The following is a 25,875-nucleotide window of genomic DNA, read 5'->3' as shown; positions in this document are numbered from 1 at the left end:
TGCTGGAAGCAGGCCCTGGCCACCTCCCAAAGACATCGCTGGGAAGGTCGGCCAAGCAGGGCAGAAAACAAGCAGGGGTGGAGTGGGCAGGGGGGCACAGAGGGGGAACTTGATGGGAGGGCCCCAAGGCAGAGGCACACATGGACACAGCGCAGTGAGACAAGCCAGGAGTTGGCCAGAAACAGAAGCCCCTGAAGGGACCCACCATCTGGAGCTAAGTTGAGGACCCCTGCCTCGGCCTCACAGTCTCTGCCGGCTTCCTGCCTGAGCTTCTGGAAGCCCACGAAGGAGCGGCCAAGTCCGGGGGTCTGCAAGTGGCTTCAGGTCAGCCAGGGAATAGGGTTGTGGACATCCAGGTCAGTGCCTCCCCACACCTGGTCAGAAAAAGGGCTTTGGAGCCTCTAGGTAAGCATTTAGGACTCTGGGGTGCAAACAAGACCTAGTTGGAGCTCCTGGGAGTATGATTAGGAAGGATGAGAACCTGGTGGTGGATATTGTCCTCCCCAGGCTCCAGGGGTGTGACACTGAGATTTAACTGACAAGGCTTTGGAGTGTGGATTTAGGGTTAGCTGGGTCCTTGATCCACTATTGAAACTGAGGCGGGTTTCTACTTGGAAACTTCTGCTCCCCAGGGGGTTAGTTTAGCAATCCTCGGGTCCCTAGAATGCGTGTTTAGTATCGAAGAAGCTTTAGGACTTGGACTTGGGGTATGGGGTAAGACTCCAGCGTAGGCGGCCCGGGTGTGAGCTGGGAGTTTCCGGTCCCCGGGGACAACCTTGAATGGCATCTTGGGCTCGGCTGGGCGCGCCCGAGAGCCACGCCCCTGCCTGCGGGACCCACGTGCTTTCTAAGCCCGCGGCCGAATGGGAGGGGCGAAGCCTGGTTGCCATGGAGACAGCGGTAAGCCTCGGCGGGCCGTTCTAGCACCGCTGGTCTCGTTGGCCTCTGGCTCTCTAGCTCGGGGGATCTCTCTCTATGGTCGTGGCCTCCGGAAGGGGCCAGCCTCCGCTATGCGGGATGAGGGGCTAAAACCTGGACAGGTGGGAAGAAGGGTGTGGGGCGGGGCTTAGGTGCTAAGTGGGCAGGAGTGAGGCGCCTTTCTAGAGCGGTGACTAAGACAAGGCCTGAGGGTGGGGCCGGTGGCCAGAACAGAACCTGGGCCTGGGAACGCAGGCCAGGTCAGAAGCTGGGGGCGCGGCTCGAGCTGACCGGGAGGGCCCGGGTCTGGAGCGTGTGCTTAGGGGCCGGAGCACAGGCCTAACTCGGGGTGGAGCCTGGCTTAGAGAGGGCGGGGCTCCGCCTGAGTCTTGCGCTTATGGGCGGAGCTGGAGGCTTAACCCGGGGCGCGGTGAAAAAGTGGTTAGAGGCGGGACCTGGAGGAAAACCCAGCGTCCGAGATGGGCAGGCTGGGGGACAGAGGATAGGGGTAGGTCATGGCCTGGGGACAGGACCTGGACGAATGACTAAGAAGGGACTAGGTCTGTGGTCGGGGACAAAGCGGAGCCAGGCTTTGAGGGCTAAATCTTGGGGATGGAGCGTGGGTTTAAGGTCTTGCCTCAAAGTCAAGGCATGGGGCGGGGCCTAACAAGGACTGACGCTATGGAAATATTGGGCCTGGGGGAGGGTCCCAATACAATGATTGGCAGGGAGGCGGAGCCCCGTCCTGGGGGTGGTGCCTATTAGGGACGTAGCCAACCACAGGCTTGGGGGCGGGGCCTGACTTGTGAACGCGTTCCCGTTAGACCGAGGAGGGGGCGGGACTTGGCTCGGAGTTCCAGGCTGGGCTGGCCGTGGGCGGAGCCAGGACCTGGGGTGGGGCATGGCGGCAGGAGGCGGGGCCCCAGCGGCCAGCCCCCTCAGCGCTCTCCGCTTCCTAGGATGCGGGCTCCGGGTGCAGGCACGGCCTCCCTGGCCTCGCTGGCGCTACTGTGGCTGCTGGGGCTACCGTGGACCTGGAGCGCAGCGGCGGCGTTCGGTGTGTACGTGGGCGGCGGCGGCTGGCGCTTCCTGCGCATCGTCTGCAAGACGGCGAGGCGGGACCTCTTGTGAGTGTGGTCTGGGCCGGGCAGGTATGGGGGCGGGGCTGCGCGGCCCGGGGCGGGTTGAGGAGGTAGCGGGTGCTGTGCGGGCCCCGGTAGGGCTGAGAGGGCTTAGAAACTGGGGGCGGGACCCGGGCCGTATGGGCAGGGCTAGGGGCGGGGCCGGGGCTTGAAGGGGCGCCTGGTCGGGGCGGGGGGGGGGTCTTTGAGAAGAACAGTGGAGAGATTGGGAATCTTTGGAGGGAGATGAGTATGTTCAAAGACGATTGGAGCTTTGGGGACTGCTTAGGAGACTTTTGGGGACCCCAGTGACAACCTTTGGGACTCTGGGCAGCTAGCTGGTGGAAGTCTGAGGGTCTCTGTGGGACTGTGGTGACTGAGAGACTTCTGGGAGCTGTCAGAGACTCTGATAGGGTCCTGAGGGCTCAAAGGGGCAACTCAGTGGTCTCTGGGGGCTGCACAACCTCTTGGGGTCTGCTTAGGGCTGGGGATAAAGGGGCTACTCCCGAAATCTGTAAAGGCCTTCCAAGGTCTTCAGAGGTTCCTCTTTAGGACCACTGACAGGTTTCTTTGTGGTTGGGGTGCATTTTGAGAGTTTGGGATCTGTGTGGAGCTTTGGGTGTTGTTCAGGGACTGTGTGTGGGGGGGTCACTGTATATTCCAGTACTTGCTTGGGGGTCTCTGGAGACTGTCTTGGGGGTATCAGAATTTTGCTCAAAGGGGCTACTGGGGATCATCCTGGGTCAAAAATAGGCTTTGCTGGGGTTCCCATATGAGTCGATCTCAGGAACCGTCCCATGTGGTACTGTAGGCCAGGACCTGCCGTGCGCTGGGCTGGCCTTCACAGGCTCCTGGCAGGGAGGTGGGCACACTGAACCAAGGGAGAAGAAACAGGTTCAGGCAGGGATGCGGTGGAGTTGGGAAGGCTCCCCTGCAGGCTGACTGGTTCCAAACTTTCTAAAACCTGTCCTTTCTTCTCTAATATCATGGTCCCACCTCTTCCCCACCACCCCTCAGTTTAAAAAAAATTTTTTTTTAGTCGTTGATAGACCTTTACTTATTTATTTATTTGTGGTGCTGAGTACGAACCCCATGCCTCACACGCGCTAGGCAAGCGCTCAACCACTGAGCCGGAACCCCAGCCCCCCTTGGTCATCTTGACAAGCAGATCCTCACACACCCTCCTTGTCCCCTCATCCTCTGCAGGAGAAGACAACTTTGGCGGGTGCTCAAGGCCCTGCCAGCCTGCCTCTGCCTGCCCACCACTCCCCACTCCCTGTGTTCACTTGGTCCCCAAAGCAGCTTGCCTGAGCAGACCCAGGCTGCCTCCTCTGGATGGGACATTTGGGTCCTCCTTTTGCCTGGCGATACCATATGACACTCTCCCAGGCCCCTGCTGGGTTTTTCTACTCAGTACGCTCAGTGGCTCCTTGTTCTGAGAGTCCAAACCACGCTCCTGAGCATGGCCCAAGAGTCCCCTACCCCTGCTCCCCGTCCTAGCCCTCTCTCTGTCCCCCTCGGGCTAGTCTGCGTCCTTGTACTTGCTGAATAGCTCAGCCTGGGTCCCAGCCCAGGGCTTTTGCCCTTGCTGTCCCTCTGCCTGATGGCCCTCCCTCTGCTCTTGATTTTTTCTTATGCTGTGGTTTAAATGTCCTGTCCTCAGATGCTGTCTCTAGCCCTCCCCACCTGTCACTTTTGGCAGAATGACCGACACTCCTGAGTGCTCTTGTTGCCAGGCCAGGGGATGTCTGAGCACTTCCCAGGTGTGACTTTATAGAGCCCTCCCAGCAGCCCGCGAGGCGGTGCTGTCCCACCTTAAACACAAGCAAACCTCGGCACAGCTTGGCTGTGTAGCTTGTCCAGCGTCACGTGGGTGGCAACCAGCAGGAGCAGGCCGTGTGGCTCTGAGGCTTGCCTGGGGACTCCCAGCAGCGGTGGTATTTGTAGTTCTCTCACGCGCTTGCGCCTGCTTACCCGTCCTCTGATCGTGGGGTTTCTCTCCCCCGCTAGACTGTAGGCCCTGAGGGACAGAGATGGGGGTCATGTCTGTCTCCCCAGAGCCAGGAGCAGGGTCCACTTCATGTCCCTGACATGGCTTGGCACAGTCGGCTGTTGAAGAGCCTTGAGGATCCCACTGATTGCTGCCTCCTGCTTTCCTGCCCTGGGTGGTCCCTCCCCGTCCAGTGCACAGCATTTCTGAGGTTAGGGAATACAAAGACAGTGGCCTTCGACTCGGGTGCCATTTCTTGGCTCGCTTGCTCTGAGGGATGCCAGCTGCCCTGTCCTCTGGACAGGCCCATATGAGTGAGTTTCATGTGGATTGTCTCCCAGTGAAGCTCGGGGAGGCCAAAGGCCCAGACTCCACCTCAGTGGCAGCTTCCTGAGATACCCTGAGCCTGAACCACCCAATTAAGCTGCTCCCAGATTTTTTTCCCAGGACTGGGGGTTCAACCCAGGAGTGCTCTGCCACAAGCCTCACCCCCAGCCCTTGTTATTTTTTAATTTTGAGACGGGGCCTTGCTAAGTTGCTGAAGTTCTCCCTAAGTTGCCCAGGCTGGCCTCAAACTTGTGATCTTCTTGCTTCGGTCACCCAAATAGCTGAGATTCTAGGTGGGAGCCACCGCACTTGGCTTGCTCCTAGATTTTTGATCCATGGATCTATGAGACAATGACCGTGGTTCGTAGCTGCTAATTTGGGGGGTCATTTGTTCTGCAGCAGTAGCTCACTAATGCAGCTTGTCAAATGTCCTTCCCCTGTACCAGGTCTGGTTCTCACAGCCTTTAAGGAAAGCTTGCTGACTAATCCCACTTCTCAGGTGGGCAGGCCAAGGCAAAGAGAGCTGAAGCCATTTTCTTGGGAACACACAGCCAGGGAGGGGAATCTGAGCCTTTGGCCACCATGCCATGCTGGATTTAGACTCTGGTTCAGGGACACATCAGCACCCTGTTCTGTTCTCCCGCCTCACCCCGTATTGGCTTCATAAAATCCGGTCGCGTTTATCCTTGCTGGTGTCTTCGTGCACTGGAGTCCTGGGACTCAGGATGAAAAGAGCAGGACAAGAAGAGGCCCTGGGAAGGGCCCAGAGCCGGACAGTGGTCTCTTTGTCCAAGGGTGGAGGTGGCTTGGGCTGCTGCCCAATGGGGCCACCCCAGCAAATGGCTGGAACAAAGCACTGGAATCCACTGCCTGCCCATGTGGGCGTCCTTGAGAGACACCAAGCGGCAGCACCGAGGGCAGCAGGGGACAGGCTGAGTGCACTTGTAACCACTGCTGTTCCCGTGTTCAGCCTGGGCATGACCAGCTGTGGCCTCATTCCTGTTTCTAGCAGGGGTTACTTCCTCTGGCTGCTGCCTCGCTGGTGGCCCTCTGCCCGTGGCTCTGACACTTGTACCCCCCTTGGGGGTTCTCTTACAGCAAGATCTTAGGGCAGGGCCAGGCACATAGTAGGTGCTTGGATGTAAGGTGGGGTCAGCAGCTTGGTGGCTAGAGCCTGAGGGTCTGGCTGTGGACGAGGGTCTTCCCTTGCTGACCTGTTGCATCCCAGTTGCTTCAATTGGAGATGAAATCTGGTGTTGGAATAGTCCTTCAGGTGCATGCATTACACCTGCTGTGTACCTCACGGTTCCTGGTATCCTGTGAGCACTTGATAAATGTTTGGCGGTAAGTCTGCAGGGGAACAGAGAGACACTGTAAGCAAGGTTTGGCTCTGGGTTGTTCTGTCCCAATATGCTGTGTTACCTCAGGCATGTTAATTCACCTTTCTGAGCCCCAGCTCAACCATCACCTGATGCATAGCCCCCTACTTTGGAGGCTGGCTATGAGAGTAGCACAGTGTTTGGCATACAGTTGGTGCTCAATAATGCAGAAGATGATCACCTTAGTTATTCTTTTAGTTGCACAGATGTGCAGTGTTCTTGCTGCTGAGGTGACCCCTATTAATTCTGGCTCTCTGTGGTGGTCTTGGTGCTCACCCTGGAATTTAATGGCACAGACCCTGCTGTACCACCGTCCAGCAAGACATGGTCCTTGTGCCCACGCCTCCCAGGCTCTGACCACAGGGTGGATGTGGAAACAGTCAACGTTTAATGTTGTACATTTTTGTTTATTTGTTGTAACACAGCAGTCTCACCCCTCATCCATGGTTTTGCTTTAGGTGGCTTTCGTGACCCACATTAGTCTGAAAATATTAGTAGTTGTCTGACACTTTTAAAAGAGGCCACATTCAGGCTAGAGGTCTGGCTTAGTGGTGGAGCACTTGCCCAGCGTGTGCGAGGCCCTGGGTTCCATCCCTAGCACCCCCAACCCCTCCCCAAAGAGACCATATTCACATAGCTTTCATTACCGTGGCAAGTTGTCCTGTGTTTTGTTTTATTTTGAGGCACTGGGGATTGACCCAGGGCACTGACCACTGAACTATAATCTGCAGCCTTTTTACTTTATGTAAATGTGTTTCTTATTTTGAGACAGGGCCCTGCTAAGTTGACTGACAGATGCATTCTCTCCACAAGGCACCTTCCTGTGGGTAGGGACGCTAGACAGTGCTTTGGTACTGTGCTTGGGGCCCCCTTTCAACAACAAGATCACCAGCAAGACAACACAGAAATGAAGACAAAGGTGACACTAAGCTGACCATAAAAGGGGCGCTGGCCTGAGCATGACAGCTGAAATAAGGCAGCGCTGCCTCCCTGTCCAGCCGCAGCCAGGAACATGCCCACAGCCACTCAGTCTTTCTCCCCTTAGCACGTGTCTGCAGGAGACTGGGAAATCTCTGTGAGTCTGCATTTTAAATAAGGATTTGAAAATAAGGAATCCGTGAATAATGAGGATTAATTGGATATCATAATTTGGGTTTGATGATAAGAATTTCCTCATTTTAATTCTAACAGTATTCTAAACTGAGCCATTGGGGTGGGGGTGTTGCTCAGTCAGAGAGAATATGCTTAGCATGTACAAGGCCCTGAGTTCGGTCCCCAGCATAAGAACAAACAAACAAACTGAACCACTTAGTATACTATGATCACTTTCCATTTCCTGAACAACCTTGTGTTTCCCCAGGGGTTATTGATTGCCTTTGTATTTGTTTGTTCTCTGTCTTTAGCTCCACTTCAAGCCTGAACTAACTCCACGTCAGTTGTCTCCTGTCGTCATTTATACTGTTAGATAGACTGTTAGTTTCATGGCTTCCAGGCTACCCAGGCTAGGCTGCCTGGGCCTGCTCGCAGCCATCCTCCTGAAGGTCAGCATCCCTTCTTTGGTGGGTTAAATCTCTGTCCCCTGACTCCCTCATCATCCATTTCTTTGATTTACTCCAAGGAAGCACATGTTTTGGAGCACATCTTTATTAGCTTTAAAGAAATATAGCAAGGAAATTAAGTTTTTGAGAGGCTGTATATATAAAACTATATTTCTATCTTCACACTTGACTGATTGTCTGGGTACAGACTTCTAGGTCGGAAATTCTCTTCCTTCAATCTTTGAAGTTATTTCTCATGTTCTTTTTACACTGTGGTTATTGTTGAGAAGTCTGAAAACCTTTTGGTTCCCAACACTTTGTAGTGACCTGATGTTTTGTTGTTATTAGTTTTGTTGTTGTTGTTTGTTTGTTTTTGGTACCATGGATTGAACCCAGGGGCCTTAACCACTGAGCCACATCCCCAGCCCTTTTTAATTTTTATTTTGAGACAGGTTTTCACTGAGTTGCTTAGGGTCTTCCTAAGTTGCTGAGGCTAGCTTTGAACTCAGGATCCTCCTGCCCCAGCCTCCTGAGTCACTGAGATTACAGGCGTGGGCCACCATGCCTGGCTATTTTTTTTTTTTTTCAGGAACCAGGTGGGTTCTTTTCAAGGTGATGGGCTTTTTCTATCTATTTTGTAGTCCATTGGCAGGACTTAGGTCAGTGAAGTTTTCTTGAATGATGTCATTGGTGATTTCTCACCTTTATTTTATTTTATTTTGGAATTCCTGTTCTTGAATGCCTAGAATAGTGTCTGGCTTGAGAATTATTTGTTCAAAGAATGTGGGTGTTGAACTCTAACTCACTCTCTCTCTCTCTCTCTCTCTCTCTTTCTCTCTCTCTGTACTGGGCATTGAACCCAGAACCTTTCCCATGGTTCACAAGTAAGTACTCTCCCACTAATCTAAAACTCTAGACTTTTCTCCTATTTTTTTTCTGTCTTCTGTTCTACTTTCTGTGTTTATTTGAATAGGTTTTTTTCCCCCTTTATCCAGTTTGGATTTGCAGAATAAGTGAGCAGGGAGCACAGAGAGACCCGGTTAGAACTCCTGCGCTGCGCTGCGCTGCGCTGCCCGCTCCTTGGTAGCCGCGTGGGGCATTGATATAGCGATGAGCCGGGGTCGTGCCGCCTGAAGACCTGGTTCTCGCTGGACCTTCGCGCAGCCTCTGTGTTCGCATTCTGTCGTCTTCATATTTAAATTTTCCAGGGTCCCTTTTTCGTGTTCACAGAAGCTTTGTTTCTGTTTTGCGGCGCCGGGGCTGGGACCCAGGGCCTCCCGCCTGGGAGGTGGGCGCTCTGCGGCTGAGCTCTGTCTGCGGCGCCCCCCCCCCCACTTTATAGACAGGGTCCCCGAGTTATCCAGGCTGGCCTCGACTTTGCAGTCCTCCTGCCTCAGCCTGCGGAGTCCCAGGGGTCGGGGTGCTCTGTGGCAGGGCGTGCGTGTTGACGGATGGCTTGATCGGCTTGATCTTCTATCTAGCATGCTCACCATCTCTAGCAGTCAGAGAAATGCAAATCAAAACCACCCTAAGATACCATCTCACTCCAGTAAGATTGGCAGCCACTATGAAGTCAAACAACAACAAGTGCTGGCGAGGATGTGGAGAAAAGGGTACACTTGTACACTGCTGGTGGGACTGCAAATTGGTGCAGCCAATTTGGAAAGCAGTTTGGAGATTCCTGGGAAAGCTGGGAATGGAACCACCATTTGACCCTGCTATTGCCCTTCTCGGACTATTCCCTGAAGTCCTTAAAAGAGCATGCTACAGGGATGCTGCCACATCGATGTTCATAGCAGCACAATTCACAATAGCTAGACTGTGGAACCAACCCAGATGCCCTTCAATAGATGAATGGATAAAAAAAATGTGGCATCTATACACAATGGAGTACTATGCAGCAATAAAAAATGACAAAATCATAGAATTTGCAGGGAAATGGATGGCACTAGAGCAGATTATGCTTAGTGAAGCTAGTCAATCCCTAAAAAACAAATACCAAATGTCTTCTTTGATATAATGAGAGCAACTATGAACAGAGCAGGGAGGAAGAGCAGGAAGAAAAGATTAACATTAAACAGAGACATGAGATGGGAGGGAAAGGGAGAGAAAAGGGAAATTGCATGGAAATGAAGGGAGACCCTTATTGCTATACAATATTACATATAAGAGGTTGTGAGGGGAATGGGAAAATAAACAAGGAGAGAAATGAATTACAGTAGATGGGGTAGAGAGAGAAGATGGGAGGGGAGGGGAGGGGGGATAGGAAAAGTAGCAGAATACAACAATTACTAATTGGGCATTATGTAAAATTGTGGATGTGTAACCGACGTGATTCTGCAATCTGCATTTGGGGTAAAATTGGGAGTTCATAACCCACTTCAATCTAATGTATGAAATATGATATGTCATGAGCTTTGTAATGTTGTGAACAACCAATAAAAAAAATAATAAAAAAAAGAAAAAAGAAAAAGAATTTGAAAAACCTTTACAATAAAAAAAAAAAAAGAAAAAAAAAGAAGGTGTCCAAATTGTGCCCCAGCTTCAGAAGTCACAGCCCTGCTCCTGACACATGCTATTCATGAGAAGTAAATCCCCTCCTCTACCCGACTCACGGGAGGAGAGAGCCCACCTTTGGAAAGAAGGACCATCAGAGAATTTGCAGACACATTTTATAACAGCCGCAGTGTACCGTAGTGTACGTCTTAATCCCAGAAACTTGGGAGACTGAGGCAGGAGGTTTGCAAGTTCAAGTCCAGCCTGGGCAACTTAGCAAGACCCTGACTCAAAATGGATAATAGAAAGGGCTGGGGATGTGGCTCAGGTGCAAAGCACTTGTCTAGTGCCCTTGAGGCCCTGTGTTCCACCCCCAGGACCAGAAAAAGCAAACAAACAAACAAACAAACAAACTCAGTCATAGTGATAGACACTGGGTGGGGCCAGGAGGGCCTCTGAGTGAAGGCTCAGAAGGTGGCGCCATGGGGCTGTGGCAGAGGATTCTAGGCACAAACCAAGGCCCTGAGGCAGCCACTGTTTGCTGCTAAGCAGGAGAGGAGCAGGCGGGAGGGGGAGGAAGTGAGGTGAAGGGTGGACAGGTCATGCCAGCAGGTGCCTTGAGGCCACTGGGAGGATGTTTGACTGCAAAGCAATAAGGACCCCAGGAGGACCAAGAGAAATGTGAATACCTTTTATGATTATGGAAAAGTTCAAACTACAGAAATATAGAGAATAAGGTAACAGCGAGCCCTGGGCACGTTCCTCTTACCCCATTTTGTGTTGCTATAACAGAGCGCTGGAGGCTGGGTAATGTATAAACAATAGAAGTTGATTGCTCACCTCTCTGGAGGCTGGGAAGTCCGAGATCCAGAGGTGCAACTGGCGGGGCCTTCGCTGAGTTATTCTGGGTGAAAGCCAAAGGGCAAGAAAGCAGCCCAGAGGATGTGCGTGTGGGCGGGCAGCAGGGACAAACTATTTTTTTGGAGGGTGGGGCTGGAACCCAGGGCCTCTTGGGTGCTAGGCAAGTTCTCTTCCCCAAGCCACATCCCTAGCCCTTGTATTGTTTTATTTTGAGACAGGGTCTCGCTAAGTTGCCAGAGCTAACCTCCAACTTTCCATCCTCCTGCCCCAGCCTCCCGAGTTGCTGGGATTACAGGCGTGCGCCACTGTGCCTGGCCCAAACCTGCTTTTATAACAAACCTACTCTTTTCATAGTGACATTGATCCCTCCACAAGGACAGAACCCTCATGACCTAGCCCTTCTAAAAGGTCCCACCTCTCCCTAGGAGGACCAAAAGAAACGCCACACCTGGGAGAGCAGCAGGAGAGTCACTCAGAGGCTGTCTCTGGCCCCACTGCAGAGTGGCCTCGCCCTGAGACCCTGTTGCATGAGAGGGTCCCTGGCCTCGCCAGCTGGGGCCACCTGACCTGTAATCCCCAGACACCCCGAGACACCCCTCGGAGACTGTCCTCGGGGAGGACTGTGGCAGCTCACTGTAGCCCAGGGGCAGGGCCTTGGCTCCTTTCCTCCTGAGTCTCCAGGGCCAAGGGTAACACAAGTCCCTGTCCGCCTGGAGAGGGAGGGGCAGGCTGAGGACAAGATGGCGAGTGAGTGGAGTTCACCTGGAGGTCCTGGGAGCAAAGCAGGGGCGGGCAGGGAGCCCAGCATGCAGGGTGCAGTACAGAGAAGGGTCCAGGATTGCCCTGGGGAGGGTGACAGTTGAGCTAGGTCTGGGCAGGGAGCCACAAGGATGTCAGGGAAGAGGGCCCCAGGCGGTGGGCCCAGCCGGTGCAAAGGCCCGGATGCAGGAGTGCGCAGGAGCTTGGTGGGGGTGAGGAGTGACGGGGAGCAGGGTGGGCCCAGAACATTCCCCGAGCCCTGCCAGTGCCTGAGTCTGGCACATTTGGGGGACCCTGTGCTGTGCTGGGGCAGTGGTGGGTCCTGCTGGGTGAGGCCCCCGGGTGCCTGGAAGAGCCCCTGCGGGAGGGGAGGATGCTGGGAGGAGCCAAGTGGGGGTGTGTGTCGTCGTCCAGTTGCAAAGACCCGGTTCCCTGCTCCTATCCAAAGGGCAGCTGGAGGAGCCTTCGGGGGCTTCCAAGGTAAGCGCCGTCCCAAGCTCAGAGTCTCGGGAATCTCCTGTGAACCCCGAGCCCTTGCTTTAAAACTCTGCTGATGCTTGTCCCGGCACCCCTGCCCCGCCTGTCTCTGTGGCTCCTCTGGGGGTGCGGGCCTGGCCCTGCCCATCATGGACCTGTCCTCCCTGTCTGGCCCTCGTCTGATTCCCCACCACCCTGGCATCCACTCTGGTCCTCAGAAGCGCCTCCTTCCTAGGCCTGTCCCAGCCTCAGGGCCTTTGCATTGGCTGTGCCCCCAGCTGCACTGTCAGGTGCCCCCCACCCACCAGGCCCTGTGCAGGTGCCACTTGCCTCTGGGGAGCCTCCCCCGCCCAGTTCTCCTCACTCTGCACTGCCCCTTGTCACCATTGTCCCTGGAGCTTGCTGGTGTAGTGCCTAGTGCCGGTGAGCCTCTGGGGCTGAGACCTGGTGGTCTTCGTCCACTGCTCTGACCCCGGAGTTGCGTCGGTAGACAGGGAGGGTGGGGAGGAAGGGAAGGGCGGTGTTGGGGAGCCGGGAGCTCCTCCTCCTCTTCTTCTTTTTTCTTAGCGGACATTCAGTCCTTGTCCCCACAGTGATGGAGGCTGGGAAGCCCCAGGCCCAGCCAGTCATTTGGTGTCTGGTCCCCTGGCTGGCAGAGGCCACTGTCCCACAGCGCCCTCTGTGGCAGGGCACTGCTGTGCACACGTGGGGTCCAGGGGTGGGCGGGCCCTTGCTGCAGAGCCGCGGGGGCAGGGCGGGCAGGGCAGATGGACTTGGCAGTGATTTTGACAGGACGGAGGGGGGGATGTGGTGTCGGCCGCGCTGGCCCTGGAAGGGGGCGGGAGGAGGTGCCAGCGCTGTGCTCCCCTGCTCCCTGGCAGGGCTGCTCGGCCAGGGCCTGGGGCCTGGGCAGGGAACCAGGCGGAGGAGGAGCTGGAACCACCAATTTCCCAAGTTGTAACTGAGAAATGCCGGGTCTCCTAGTCCTTGAGCTAAAGCAATTCTTGGTAACAGGTGAACGTTTTCAGAGGTCACTTCTCGCCCAGCTCACGCCTGGCCGAGGGGCGGCCGCTCAGCCATGTGCTGTTCAGGGACCGCTCCTGGCCTCCACTGCCCCCTGTCCACTGGCCTGCCACAGACCCTCCTGCCTGCCCTGTGCCTCCGCCATCTGTTCTGTCCCTCCCCTAGGAGGTCCCTGACCCTGCCTGGGCGGAACAGCCCCTCCCCACGCTGGACACAGCAGCCACCTGTGCCTAGTGCCTTGCAGTGACTCGGCTGGACCCTCATTGTGGAGGAAGCATGTGGAGTGGGAGGCAGGGTGCAGGGGTCATGGTCAGGAGCTTGGGACATCTTCAGAGAGAGAAGGGTGGGATTTGGCCCCTCAAGCAGCCGGAGAGAGGAGGACGGGGGACTCCATTTACACCAGAGTGGCTTTTCCAATGGCCTCTGTCCTTGGTCCCCTGAGACATCCAGCAACCAAATGGTTAAACGCAGCCCCATTCCCCGGATCCTCAGATGGGGATGCTGAGGCTCTGGGCTGCTCCCTGCCAGTGACACTGTCCTGTCCCCGCTTCTCCGCAGCGGCCTCTCTGTTCTGATCCGCGTGCGACTGGAGCTGCGGCGGCACCAGCGTGCTGGCCACACCATCCCGTGCATCTTCCAGGCCGTGGTGCGGCGGCAGCCCGAGCGCCTGGCCCTGGTGGACGCCGGCAGTGGCGCCTGCTGGACCTTCGGGCAGCTGGACACCTACTCCAACGCCGTGGCCAACCTCTTCCACCAGCTGGGCTTTGCTCCGGGCGACGTGGTGGCCGTCTTCCTGGAAGGCCGGCCTGAGTTCGTGGGGCTGTGGCTGGGCCTGGCCAAAGCAGGCGTGGTGGCCGCGCTGCTCAATGTCAACCTGCGGCGGGAGCCCCTGGCCTTCTGCCTGGGCACCTCAGGTGCCAAGGCCCTCATCTACGGCGGGGAGATGGCAGCGGGTGAGGCCAGGCGGATGTCAGGTGGGCGGGGACCTGGGGCTGCCCCAGGCAGGGAGCCGCTGGGCCCAGGCCTCAGAAGGGGGCCTTCCGGGACTGGGCCCTGAGGCGCGAGGTCGGGTGGCCGCCTGCTGCAGAGAGACCGCATCCTGGGCTTTGGGAGGGGGCCTGTCTGGCCGTGGCCGTGGCCGTGATGCTCGTCTTGGCCTCAGCGGTGGCCGAGGTGAGCGGGCAGCTTGGGAAGAGCCTTCTCAAGTTTTGCTCTGGAGACTTGGGACCTGAGAGCGTCCTGCCTGACACTCACCTCCTGGACCCGATGCTGAAGGAGGCGTCCACCAACCCCCTGGCACAGTCCCCTGGCAAGGGCATGGACGGTGAGTGCAGGAGGGTCCCTGGAAGCCTGCCCTCCCCTGCCCCCTGCCTCCAGTACCCAACGCCCCTCTCCTGCAGATCGGCTCTTCTACATCTACACGTCAGGGACCACGGGGCTACCCAAGGCCGCCATAGTCGTGCACAGCAGGTGAGGGGCCTGTGGCTGTCACACCCGCCCCCGAGAGTGGCCCAGCATGCCCCCTGGGTCTGTGGACAGACACCCCCAATTAAATGAAACCCATGGCCATCTCAGGACACTGCTACCTTGTGTCATTGTCCTGGGACCCCACTAGTCCCCCTACCTCTTCCCCATATCCAGCCTGTCCATGGGACCTGTTCCTCATTCGTCCACTTTTCTCAGTGCTCTGCCCAGCTCTGCTGGACCTGCCTCTGCTCAGCCTCCTGCTTCCCTAACTGCTGCCCCCTCGCCAGTTTTGCTCCCCTCAGTGGCTGCAGGAGGGTTAAAACCCTAAATCAGACCTTCCCCGCACCTGGCTCCCCTCACTGCCTTGGGATAAACCCCACTCTCTGGTCCTGCCAGCCCTGGCACTTCCTAGGTGTTGTCTGCTGCCTCTTCATCCCTCACTCCTTCCTCTTTGGCCCCCAGCTCTTCCAGCTACAGGGCCTTTGCACATGCTGTGTGCTCTGTCTGGACAGCTTCCCTAGTTCATTCCCATAGCCCGGGCCCACTGGATCAGGGGGCAGGCCGGCACCGCCCCAGACAGTATCCCTCAGTCTCCCCGGGGTCACCCTCAACCCCAAATCCCTAGACTGTCAGTTATTTGCCGCACGTTCCTCTCCAGCTAGCCTGAGCTGGTAGCTCTGGCGGCGTCCAGCATGCTTGCCCACCCTCAGTCCCTGGGGGACTGAGGCCCCAGCCCCTGCCCTCCCGCCGGTCCCTGTAGGTACTACCGCATCGCAGCCTTCGGCCACCACTCCTACAGCATGCGGGCGGCGGACGTGCTGTACGACTGCCTGCCGCTGTACCACTCTGCAGGTACCGCGGGGCAGCCCGGCTGGGACAGGCCTTGGGGGTGGGGGCGGGCTGGCGAGCCCTCACCGAGCCCACCCTCTGCAGGGAACATCATGGGCGTGGGGCAGTGCCTCATCTATGGGCTGACGGTTGTCCTCCGCAAGAAATTCTCAGCCAGCCGCTTCTGGGACGACTGCGTCAAGTACAATTGCACGGTCAGGCCCCGCCCCTTCCCTGTAAAGCCCCGCCCCCTACCACCCAGAGCTGGGAACTGCGCCCCTACTCTCTCCCTGCGGGGGGTGGGGGGGTCCAGGATGAGGAAGGGAGGCAGCCAGTGTCCCTGAGTTTGTCCAGCCCCTGGCCAAAAGGCCTCTGCGCGTTGGGACCTGCTTGGAGGCAGGCAGAGGCGTCGCCCCTTCTGCACGTGGAGGAAACGGGCTTGGGATGCAGCTGGGATGGGACTGGGGGGCTGCTCCCCAAGAAGCCCTACGCTGCCTGGGCTTCCCGGGTCTTCCCTGCGGGGAATGAGGCAGTGGGCGGAGCGGGCGCAGGGCTGGGGGCCAGGGGACTTAGCAGAGGGCAGAGGTGGAGGCGTCTGCTGTCCCCGAGGGTAGCTGGAGGGCCTGGGGGTGGACCTGAGGTGCAGCGGGTCACACCGCTGGGCACGGCTCTGGGCGGAGCATCCTGGAGGAGAGTCCCCTCCTAGGCCCTGCTACAGGAGCGCTGGGAGGTCCCGCTGGGAGGGTGGCCTTGGGGACCCGCTGGCCAGCTTTACGGAAGCAGAGCAGAGGCTACGAGAGTCCCAACGTGCTTGAATATGAACAGGAAAGCGGAGGGTCTGTGGGCGCCCTGTCACCCTGCCCCAGAGGCCGCGGGAGCCCCGTGCTGCCCCTCGGCCACACCCGTGTTGTCGTAGCAGCCGGGATCCTGTGAGGACGTCTCAGTAAAGCCTCAGAACGATGAGGACTTTGTAAATTTTTGAGGTGGAACTCATAGAATTTGCCGATTTGAAGTGACCAGTCGTTGGCCGGATGTGGGCTCAGCGGCCAGGCCTTCCCGGGGCTCTGCAGCGTCATCGCCGTCTAGTTCCAGAACGTTTCCATCTTCTAAAAGGAGCCGTCCCTTGGCAGCCCCTCCCCTCCCTGGGCAGCCACCCGTCCTGCCTCCTGCCTCTTGGATTTTCGCGCAGCAGACCTTCCATGGGGGGAGGGTGGGGGGAGGGGTCCCCCTGTGACCTTTCGTGTCTGATGGAGAAGACTGTTTTTGCGGCCTTGGGTGGAACCAGAGATGCTGGGCAAGGGCCCTACACTGAGCGCCCCAGCGTAAGGACTCCTTAAGACATAACCTCAGCATCCATGGGCACAACCACAGAGTGACAGTGATTTCTCAGTGTCATCAGGAATCTGGGCAGTGGCCCAACCCCAATCCCCAACTCACCAGGTCAAAAGTGGGTTTTTTCTTTGTTTCTATATTTAAAAGAATGAGTATCCAGCAGCCTGCACGGACTAGTGGTGAAGGACCCTTCAGCTGGACCACCCCGCTCCGCCCAGGACATTCTGTCCTTGTCATTTATGTACTGAGCTTCATGCTTTCACACTCTAGACATTGCTGGAGTGTCCCCTAGCACGGTCCTTTGTCACAGCATTGCACATACACTGGGAATTGGGTGCAGCACATTGGCATTTAGCCAGGCCCTGTTGACCTTCGGGGCTGGGTCAGTTTTTGAGGCGGGGGCTGTCCTGTGCCCCCTAGGATACCTAGCAGCGTCCTTGGCCTGGGACCACAAGGTGCCAGGGGTGACCCCCTTGACCACAGTGTCCCTGGGGAGTGGCCTCACACCTGGCTGAGAACCTCCAGCTTCCACACCTGACCAGCTCCAAGTTCAACTCTGTTTGGCAGGTTCCCGTGGGCAGGGCGTGTCTTCTCACTGGCAGCCCCACGCAGCCTCTGACAGGCTCTGCCTTTGTCCTTGCATTTTGCTGAGCCACTGTGCGCCGTCCCCCAGCCCTTCAAAGCCCGTCCGTCACTTTCCGAGAAGCAGGACTTTTGTGTCAAAGAAAAGGTCTGTGGCGAACACTGAGGGCTCTATAGGGCACAGAACGGGATCTTGGAAGGTCAAGCATACCCAGAGAACAAGAGCATGCATTCGGGCCCAGGAATCCGCCTCTGGCTGGAGCGTGGGGGGAACCGCTTGTGTGTCTGCAGCCATGTCCACAGGCCCCGCGCAGTGGCCTGGGAGGCCCAGAGGGAGGCCGCAGGCTGTCATCTAGAACTGGCTCCCCTTAGCTCCACAGAAGAGGAAGCTGTGACCCGACATACCTTCAAGCACAGGCCAAGCGTGCCCTGCGTCTCCCCACTTGAACTGTGTGCCTTCAGGGTACGAGGTCCCCTGACACAGGGGAGCCCCAGCTGGAGTTCTAGGTCATAGCCTGTTCCTGGTCCCTGTCCGGGTGCAGCTCTGCAGACTAGAGGTCACAGCACAGAGACCCAGGGCCTGCTTCTCTGGCGACTCCACGTCTTCCCCTCGGCTCTGAGTCTGTCTGCGGGTCCCAGCTGGCATTGACCATCAACTGTCTGCTCTTGCTGTGTGACTGGCCTCAGCTGAAAAGCTAGGAGCTGAGCGCTGCTCAGATCACCTGCTAAAAGACTGGGGGGCAGCTGTGAATTTAGGCGGAACTTTGTCGGTGGAAAGGAAGCAAAATCCTAACCCTACATCTAAACTAAACCTTGGTTTTCTCAGGAAGGGAATTACTCATAGAAATGGAGAGGCACACAGGCACAGCTTCAGGCACATTTTGATCCAGGAGGGCCTCCATCTGTTCCCATTTCTTGTTTTCAGCTTTCTCTTGGCTTCCTGAGTGGTCAGCGTCCTTCCTTACCTGGTCTCCAGGAGGGTCCTGGGCAACTCCAGGAGGGAAGGAATTGTTCTTCTAACTTTCCAGTGCTGATTCTCATTGGCTCAACTCTGGTCCAGTGCCCATCCTTAAACCAATCAAGTTGGGCTGGCTGGGTAGCCGAGGCTGTGTTCCCCGTTCTCTCCTGGAGACCAGTGGTTCAGGTCTGGGAACCCAGGGCGAGAGCTCTCCATGGGAGTGTGATCTGGCTGCACTGTGTCCCCTCCTCTCTGGGCTTTGGGGCCTTCATCTCCAGGCACTGTGCTTGGCAGGTGCTGTGTGCTCAGCATGTTCGTATATTCTCAGATATTTAGTAAATACCTGCAGGGAATGCCTCTCAGTGGCTGTGACATTTGAGCTGAGACCCGAGGACCTGGGCAGATGCATTTGGAGGGAGCTGCTGTCAGACAGAAAGTACTGCATGTGCAAAGTCCCTGAGGCGGAGACTGAGCCGAGGGAGCAGCAGAGCCGAGGGAGCTCTGGAGACAGGAGGAGAGCAGGGCCAGGTGGAGGTGGTCACATGCTGGTTTTGCTCTTGATTCTGTGTCTGGACGTGCTGAGAGCAGCCTGGTGGTCAGTCCCGGGCAGCAGCTGCTTCCTTTGGACTCTGACCAGCTTCAAACCTGATTCTGCTACTCACCAGCTCCATGACCTTGGTCCATTTACCCAAGTGAGCCTCAGTTTCTGTCTGTAAAGTAGAGAGAGCAGTCATTCAGAAGGCGGCCCCAACAGGACTCCAGGGCCCCTGGGGCACCCCGGAAGTGAGCCCAGGAAGCCAAGTGGGGATGGAAAAGGCGAGACAGAGAGGGGAGGCACTCTGAAGGGGGCGCCAGTGAGCAGATGATTTGCGGGGTCTCAGTCCCATTGCCCCCCCCCCCAAGCTGAGTGGCTCCACCCCAGGGGCGACCCTGTGGGCAGCCAAGCTCAGCCAGCGGAGGCTCTGGGGACAGCATCAAGTTCGTGGCCTTTGGGCTGAGCGTTGCCCTGTGAGGTGCCAAACCTCCGCAACCTTGGGGCCGTGTGCCCGCGAGGCTCGACCAGGATGCGCCATCCCCACGAAGCAGTGTGGGGGCACGGAGGGACGGACCACTGAGAAGTGTGAGGCCAAGCTGCCTGCAGACAGAAGCAACGTCCCAGGTGGTGACTGAGGACGTGGCTTGATGTCGCAGCTGTCATCATCCCTGTTGGGTTGGCTCCCAGGCTGGCGAGGTCCCCGTGTCAGCCCAGCCTCGGTTTCCCCAGGTGGTGCAGTACATCGGGGAGATCTGCCGCTACCTGCTGAAGCAGCCGGTGCGCGAGGCCGAGGGGCGGCACCGCGTGCGCCTGGCCGTGGGCAACGGGCTGCGGCCGGCCATCTGGGAGGAGTTCACGCAGCGCTTCCGCGTGCAGCAGATCGGCGAGTTCTACGGGGCCACCGAGTGCAACTGCAGCATCGCCAACATGGACGGCAAGGTGTGCGCCACAGGGCGTCAGCCCCAGGGCGGCTCGGACAGCCGGCTCCCTGGGCCAGGGCGCAGGGTGTGGCATGGGGACCTGTGGGGTCCCCTATGCACACTAGAGGGGCAACGCGAGGCCTGCATAGACCCTGCCCGGTGTGTACTGTTAGCGATGTGACCGTCACACCTAAGTGGGAGGGGTTCAAGTCACAGCATAGCTGTGGGCCCGGGCAAGGGCCTCAGCCTGCCTGAGCCTTGTCTCGGTGTGACGTCTGCAGGGCGAGCAGGGCCCTGGGGATCCAAGGCACGTGGAGGTGCAGCTCTTCTCCTAGGCAAGTCACTTGAGGCTCTGGGGCTTTGCTTTCCTCCTCTGTGAACGGGGCCGCCAGCTATTGACTGTGTCATCCTCACACATCACAGCACGAGCTGAGCGCGGAGCCCCCGGGTAGTGGCTCTGTAAACCGGACACATGCGCCCGGGGGTTAGCAACCGGGATTAGGTCCATTCCGCCCTCGCATGCCCCGCCCCTTTGGCTCCACCTGGAGGCTGGGGATGCGGCGTGGTAACCCTGATAAAGCAAGGATCCTCACTGCGCATGTCTGTTGAATGGCCAGCTCTGGAGGGCACGCTGGCGTCCGCTTGGGTTGCTGCTGTAACACTCCCTTCACTGCCCAGCGACACAGTCACCTTGAACAAGCATCACTGTCCACAGCACTGAGCAGGGCAGGGCTGGGGCACTGCTGCGGTGGTTCCTGGCCTGGAGGATCTTATGGACTAGGAAGTGTCCTCCAGCCAGGTCCCTGCCCGAGTCTGCAAGGCAGGACGGGAAGGTGGCATGGGCTTGGGGACAGGATGCTGCCCTTACCACCAGGATTTTGCAGAGGTCCCAGACCTGAGATGACCTAGGGGTGCTCAAGCCCCGGGGCAGGGGAGGCGCCGTGTCACTGGGGACGTTCCACTGCGCACCCAGGCCTTGCTGACCCAGTTCACCCGCCCAGGTTGGCTCCTGTGGCTTCAGCAGCCGCATCCTGACCCGCGTGTACCCCATCCAGCTGGTGAAGGTCAACGAGGACACCATGGAGTTGCTGCGGGATGCCCAGGGCCTCTGCATCCCGTGCCAGCCCGGTGAGCAGGCCCCCCCCCCCCCCCCCCGCCCCTGGGGAGCTGGGGCCTCCGCCGCCCGGCCACCCGGCTCAGCCTGAGTTTGGCCTCCTCCCCAGGGGAGCCTGGCCTCCTGGTGGGCCAGATCAACCAGCAGGACCCACTGCGCCGCTTCGACGGCTACGTCAGCGAGAGCGCCACCAGCAAGAAGATTGCCCACAGCGTCTTCTGCAAGGGTGACAGCGCCTACCTCTCAGGTGCACAGCCTCCAGGGGCCTGGGGGCTGGCCGTGGGGATGGGGGCCGTGGTCCTATCTCTGCCCTCTGGCCTCCACCAGGTGACGTGCTGGTGATGGATGAGCTTGGCTACATGTACTTCCGGGACCGCAGCGGGGACACCTTCCGCTGGCGAGGGGAAAATGTTTCCACCACCGAGGTAGAAGGTGTGCTCAGCCGCTTGCTGGGCCAGACAGACGTGGCCGTGTACGGAGTGGCTGTGCCAGGCAAGCTGGGGAGCAGGGTATGGTCCTGGGGTGTGGAAACCTCAGGGAGCCGGGCCAAAAGGGGCTTGAGGTTGGATGCCCTTGGGCAGTGCACAACCTAGATAACTATACCTGGCAGACCAGCTGGGAGCCCTGGATCTGGAGTCCATTCGCATACATGATGTTGTCATCCAGAAAACGGGATCATGACAGCATCCTTACTGAGGGGCACAGGGGGTGGAGCAAGAGCTTTATAAAATGTTTTTTGCTTTGGCAAATGTGATCCCAGGTGGGGAGGACGGGAGATGAGAGAGCCAGGGCTACCTGGCAGTGGTGGGAGGCTCTCAGCTGCTCCTTTGTCTCTAGGAGTGGAGGGAAAAGCAGGCATGGCAGCCATCGCGGACCCCCACAGCCAGCTGAACCCCAACTCCATGTACCAGGAGCTGCAGAAAGTGCTGGCACCCTACGCCCGGCCCATCTTCCTGCGCCTCCTGCCTCAGGTGGACACCACAGGTGTGATCACCTCACCTCGCTGTCCATCCCCCACCTGTGTTGGCGCAGCCACCATTTAGTCATCTTCCTGAGTCAGGCCTGAGGCCCGTGGGACGCATGGTCCACGGCCACTGGCCCTGCTCTCCTGTGCGCCTTCTCGTCTTACGTACATGGTCACCTCTCCTCTCCCCACACCCACTCCACTCGCCCTCCTGAGATGTGGGCGCGTCTTTTCATTTTCTGGGAAGTTCAAGTCACCACCTTGAACCTTTCAGGTTGCTCTCTGTAAATTGCCTGTTCACGGGTTTCACCCTGTTTTGTGTTGGCCCATGTCATTTCCTGCCTCCCTGTCTCCCTCCCTCCCTCCGTCCGTCCATCCCTCTCTTCCTCCCTTCCTTCCTTCAGTACTGGTGGTGAACCCAGGGCCTCGCACATGCTAGGCAAGCGTTATACTGCTGAGCCACAGCCACAGCACCCACAGCATATTTTTTTTTTTCTTTTTCATTTTGAGACAGGGGCTCATTAAGTTGCTGAGGCTGGCCTCAAATTTGTGATCCTCCTACCTCAGCCTCCTGAGTCGCCAGGATTACAGGCATGAGCCACCATGCCTACCTTCATTTTCTTTTTGATTGGTAGGAATTCCTTGTAATGATTTAGGTGTTAGTTCTTCAGCTGTTTGTGTATGTCATATTTTTAGTTCAATTAACCATGATAAATAGCAAATATTTACATAATGCTTGCTATGCACCAAAAGTTGTACACATCTCTTTTCATTTACCTCTCAAACTCTTATGGAGTAAGTGCTACCATGAACCCCATTTGATAAAGAAACAGGCACAGAGAAGCCAAGTAATCTGCCCAAGGTCACCCAGCCAGCAAGTGGCAGAGCTAGGACTTGAATGCATGTGTCTTGCTCTGTTTGTGCCTTTGTTCTGAGATAGGTCTATGTATCTATCATCTATTTATCTATTTTTCTTTCTCTGTGGTTGGAACTCAGGGCCTCAGTTATGCTAGAAACGTGCTCTAAAACTGAGGTCGGACCCAGAAACCTGCATTGTGGTTTTTAAAGAATTGAGATCTGTCTTCCTGTGAAATGCACACTGGACTTCTGCTTCTCTGTCCCCTCCTCATGTCCTTGTGATAGTACCACTAGGTCTGACCCTGTCACCACCCCATGTGTACCACAGTCGAGTGAGGAACTATCTGCTATGGATGTTTGGCAAACTCGCTGCCCCCGAGCAGCTGCCCAGGGCGAGCCTTCCCACCGGCCCTGGGCTTGGTGTGCTTGGTGTTTTACAGTCCAGTACAGTCATTCCCCAGTGTCCACCGGGGATGGTTCCAGAATCCCTGTGGATACCCACATTTGGAGACTCTCACGTCCCTTCTATGAAAGGGTGTGGTGTTTGCACAGAACCTGCAGCGTCCTCCCACAGACTGTCAGTCCCGTCCAGATGACTTAGAACGCCCAATACAAGGGAAGTCCTGTGCACAGAGTTGATACTGTGTTGTTAGGGAATGTTGACGAGAACAAAGTCTGTCCATGTTTAGGGCAGGTGCAGTTTTTCTTGCAGTCTCCGATGCAACTATTCAACTGCCATTATGGTGCCAAAGCAGCCATGGATGATGCATGAATGAATAGTCAGGGATTGGGCCAATAAAACTTTATTGACAAACAAGTGGGGGGCCACATATGGCCCCCAGGGCCTCGGCTGCTGGGCTCCAGTCCTCTGTGTGACAGACACAGCCCTGCCTCAGGGTGGGGGTTGCCCGGGGCCAGGGCACAGTGGCTTCTCTGCCATGGGGTGATCAGGGAGCCCTTCCTGGAGGAGGGGGCTGAGCCACCAGAGGCAGCCAGAGTGGGAAAGGCCAGGAGGAACCCGAGAGGGAGCACAGCCGGGCCTGGGAGCGCCTTTCCCAGGCTCCTGTCCCCCTCCACAGGCACCTTCAAGATCCAGAAGACCAGGCTGCAGCGCGAGGGCTTCGACCCCCGCCAGACCTCGGACCGGCTCTTCTTCCTGGACCTGAAGCAAGGCCACTACCTGCCCCTGGACGAAGGCGTCTACACCCGCATCTGCTCGGGCGCCTTTGCCCTCTGAGGTCCCTCCCTGCCAGCTGAGACCCCGCTGAGCCTGGTGGGCCCTGTCCCGGGGCTGCCCCTCCTGCCCAGCCACTAGCCACATGCCGGCCGTCTGTGGGGTGCGAGGGGCCCAGCCTCAGCGTCCTGCTACTCTGCGCCCCTGCCCCTGGGCACCGTCTCCGCGCTTCCTGGGAGCTCCGTGTGCGCAGGGCCCAGCTGCTCTCCAGGTCTCATCCCTGTCTGTGTCCCTGGACCCGGAGCAGGCGTCCCCGTCCTTCTGTGCCTTACGGAACCGCCCAGGCCTCCTCCTGCGCTGGTTCCAGATGTTTAGGGCTCCAAGAGGCCCCGCCCTCCCCGGGAACGAGGGGCCCATCCAGGTGCCTGGCCCCGGTCCGCGGAGTCTCCTGTCTGGGCTGCTGCCCTTTTGCACTTTGCCATCCCGACCCTCCTGGTTCCCCCATTCCCCTTCCGATGCCCTGGAAGCTTCCAGAATGAACTGTGACAACTTGAATGTGCCCTGCCCACCTCTGTCTAGATGTCTCCGTTCAGGTGTCTCCTCAGAGCGCCCGCTGAGGGGCCCTAAGACTGTCCGGGCTACCCAGCCCCCTGCTTCCTGTCCCTGGCAAAGGCCCCGTGTGTCCCCACTTTTGTGACTGCTGGAAGGACCTGTGAGAGGGCAGCAGTGGTGTCAGGGAGATCTCCTGCCAGGGGGTGTCACCTGAGGGCCTCAGGGGGGTTCCAGCCTGTTAGACATACTCCCAGCAGCCACTCCTGAGGGTCCCCAGAGGTTCTGCTAGTGACGGTCAGACCTTATGTTGTTGGTGACATCTGTGCAGTCCCCTTGGGCAGCTCCGTGGCTCTCTTCCTCTCACTGGTGGCTCATCTTGGACCCATGTGCCAGCCAGTTGCAGTGGCCACCCAGATGCACGTTACCCTCCTGCAGCGGCACCGTCCAGCCCTGAGCGGGGTGGCAGTGGCGAGTGTCCCCACCCTGCCGGGCAACAGCTCCACGCAGGGCTTTTGTTCCCTAGTGGATTTTAAGAAATAAACCTGCAGAGCATCTGGCACCTGCTGGAAGCCCAGTGGCTCCTTGTCCTTCACTCCTGTGGTGCAGAAGCCGGGTGGACCCCACAGTCGGGTCAGAGGAAGGGGCTTCTGGTGGTCAGGACGGAAGGCGTGCGCCTGGCTCATCTCCAGCTAGGATCAAAGACACCAGGCCCGGCCCTGGAGTGCTGGAGCCAGGCTCCTGTGAAGCTCCACGTCGCACTTCAGCAGCTCTGTGTACAGTTTGCTGAGAAACTGGTGAAAAAACACCAGGTTACTGAGGGACAGTCATGGCAACTATGGCTTAAGATGGCTGTGGTAAGGTCAAGCTGGATACCTACCAAGAAAAAAGTCAGCTTTTTGTTATTACAGTGAAGTACCTGAGGCAGCCTACGTTATAAAGAAAAGAGGTTCAGTTGGCTCATGGTTTTGGAGGATGGAGGTCCAAACAGCACAGTGCAGTCCCTGTGAGGGTCTCTCTTGGCTGCATCCATCATGGCAGGAGCCTGTCTGTCTCTCTCTCTGTCCCCCTCCCCTTCTTATTAAGCCATCAGGACTCAACATGGGGCTCCGCCCTGATGGATCTAATGATTTCCCAAAGACCCCGTCTCTCAACTCCAGGAATGAGGTGCAGGGAAATGCAGTCCTTGCCAAGAGCACCTGGCAAGAAGGTGTCCCAGCATCCCTTTTTCCTGCCCCAAAGCCTGTGACTGTAGATGTACCTGTGTTCAGGAGGCCCCTCTAGGGGTGAGACACACCCTGAGGACTTTAGGATCAAGCTGTGGGGTTTCGTGTGTGTTGGGGTTGGAACCCGGGCTCGCACGTGTGAGGCGGTGCCCGACCATGAGCTCTGGCTGCAGCCCTGTTATTTTCTTTATTTTGAGTCTGGGTCTTCTAAGCTGGCCTCAGACTGGGTCCTTCTGCCCCAGTCTCCTGAGCAGCTCGGATTACCGACAAGGGCACAGTCTCCAGCTAAAATCGTTCATAATTTTGTGCATGAAACCCAGTTCCGTGGTGTGCAGTTTCCCCCGTGGCATAGTTTGCTCTAGGAGTTTGCTCTGGGGGTGGGAAGGTAGCTCCGCAGCGGAGCAGGTCCTGGTACACCGAGGCCCTGGCTTGCACCGCCCCCAGAAAAGAAAAAAATACATTAAAAAATTTTTGGAGCA

General features: G+C 57.4%; 1 protein-coding gene across 3 annotated transcripts; it reads left to right on the top strand.

The window, feature by feature from the left end:
- Window positions 1-94: 94 nt before the first annotated feature.
- On the top strand, window positions 95-25,875 carry Slc27a1 (solute carrier family 27 member 1). 3 transcript variants are annotated; one of them, XM_026390005.2, is made up of 13 exons: window positions 95-324; window positions 1,878-2,045; window positions 13,448-13,842; window positions 14,052-14,213; window positions 14,290-14,359; window positions 15,117-15,208; window positions 15,290-15,399; window positions 19,321-19,530; window positions 20,513-20,639; window positions 20,735-20,872; window positions 20,953-21,117; window positions 21,463-21,609; window positions 23,527-25,875. In XM_026390005.2, exons 2-13 carry the CDS (start codon window positions 1,879-1,881, stop codon window positions 23,682-23,684), a joined length of 1,941 nt encoding a protein of 646 aa, XP_026245790.2. In that variant the 5' UTR covers window positions 95-324; window position 1,878; the 3' UTR covers window positions 23,685-25,875. The 3 variants fall into 3 exon arrangements, with proteins under 3 accessions (XP_026245790.2, XP_026245789.2, XP_026245792.2); XM_026390004.2 differs by having other exon boundaries at window positions 96-405; XM_026390007.2 differs by lacking the exon at window positions 95-324 and adding an exon at window positions 1,339-1,426.

Source organism: Urocitellus parryii, chromosome 3, assembly GCF_045843805.1.
Source record: "Urocitellus parryii isolate mUroPar1 chromosome 3, mUroPar1.hap1, whole genome shotgun sequence".
NCBI classification, from domain to species: domain Eukaryota; kingdom Metazoa; phylum Chordata; class Mammalia; order Rodentia; family Sciuridae; genus Urocitellus; species Urocitellus parryii.
The sequence above is the reverse complement of the archived record's forward strand: the minus strand, read 5'-3'. Positions and strand labels throughout refer to the sequence as shown.

Excerpts from the sequence above, each read along its gene's own strand:
- Slc27a1 (XM_026390005.2), top strand. The coding sequence starts at position 1,879 with ATGCGGGCTCCGGGTGCAGGCACGGCCTCCCTGGCCTCGCTGGCGCTA. Across the intron at positions 14,214-14,289 it reads CCCTGGCAAGGGCATGGACG|ATCGGCTCTTCTACATCTAC; the intron begins GTGAGTGCAGGA and ends CCTCTCCTGCAG. Across the intron at positions 21,610-23,526 it reads GCCTCAGGTGGACACCACAG|GCACCTTCAAGATCCAGAAG; the intron begins GTGTGATCACCT and ends CCCCCTCCACAG.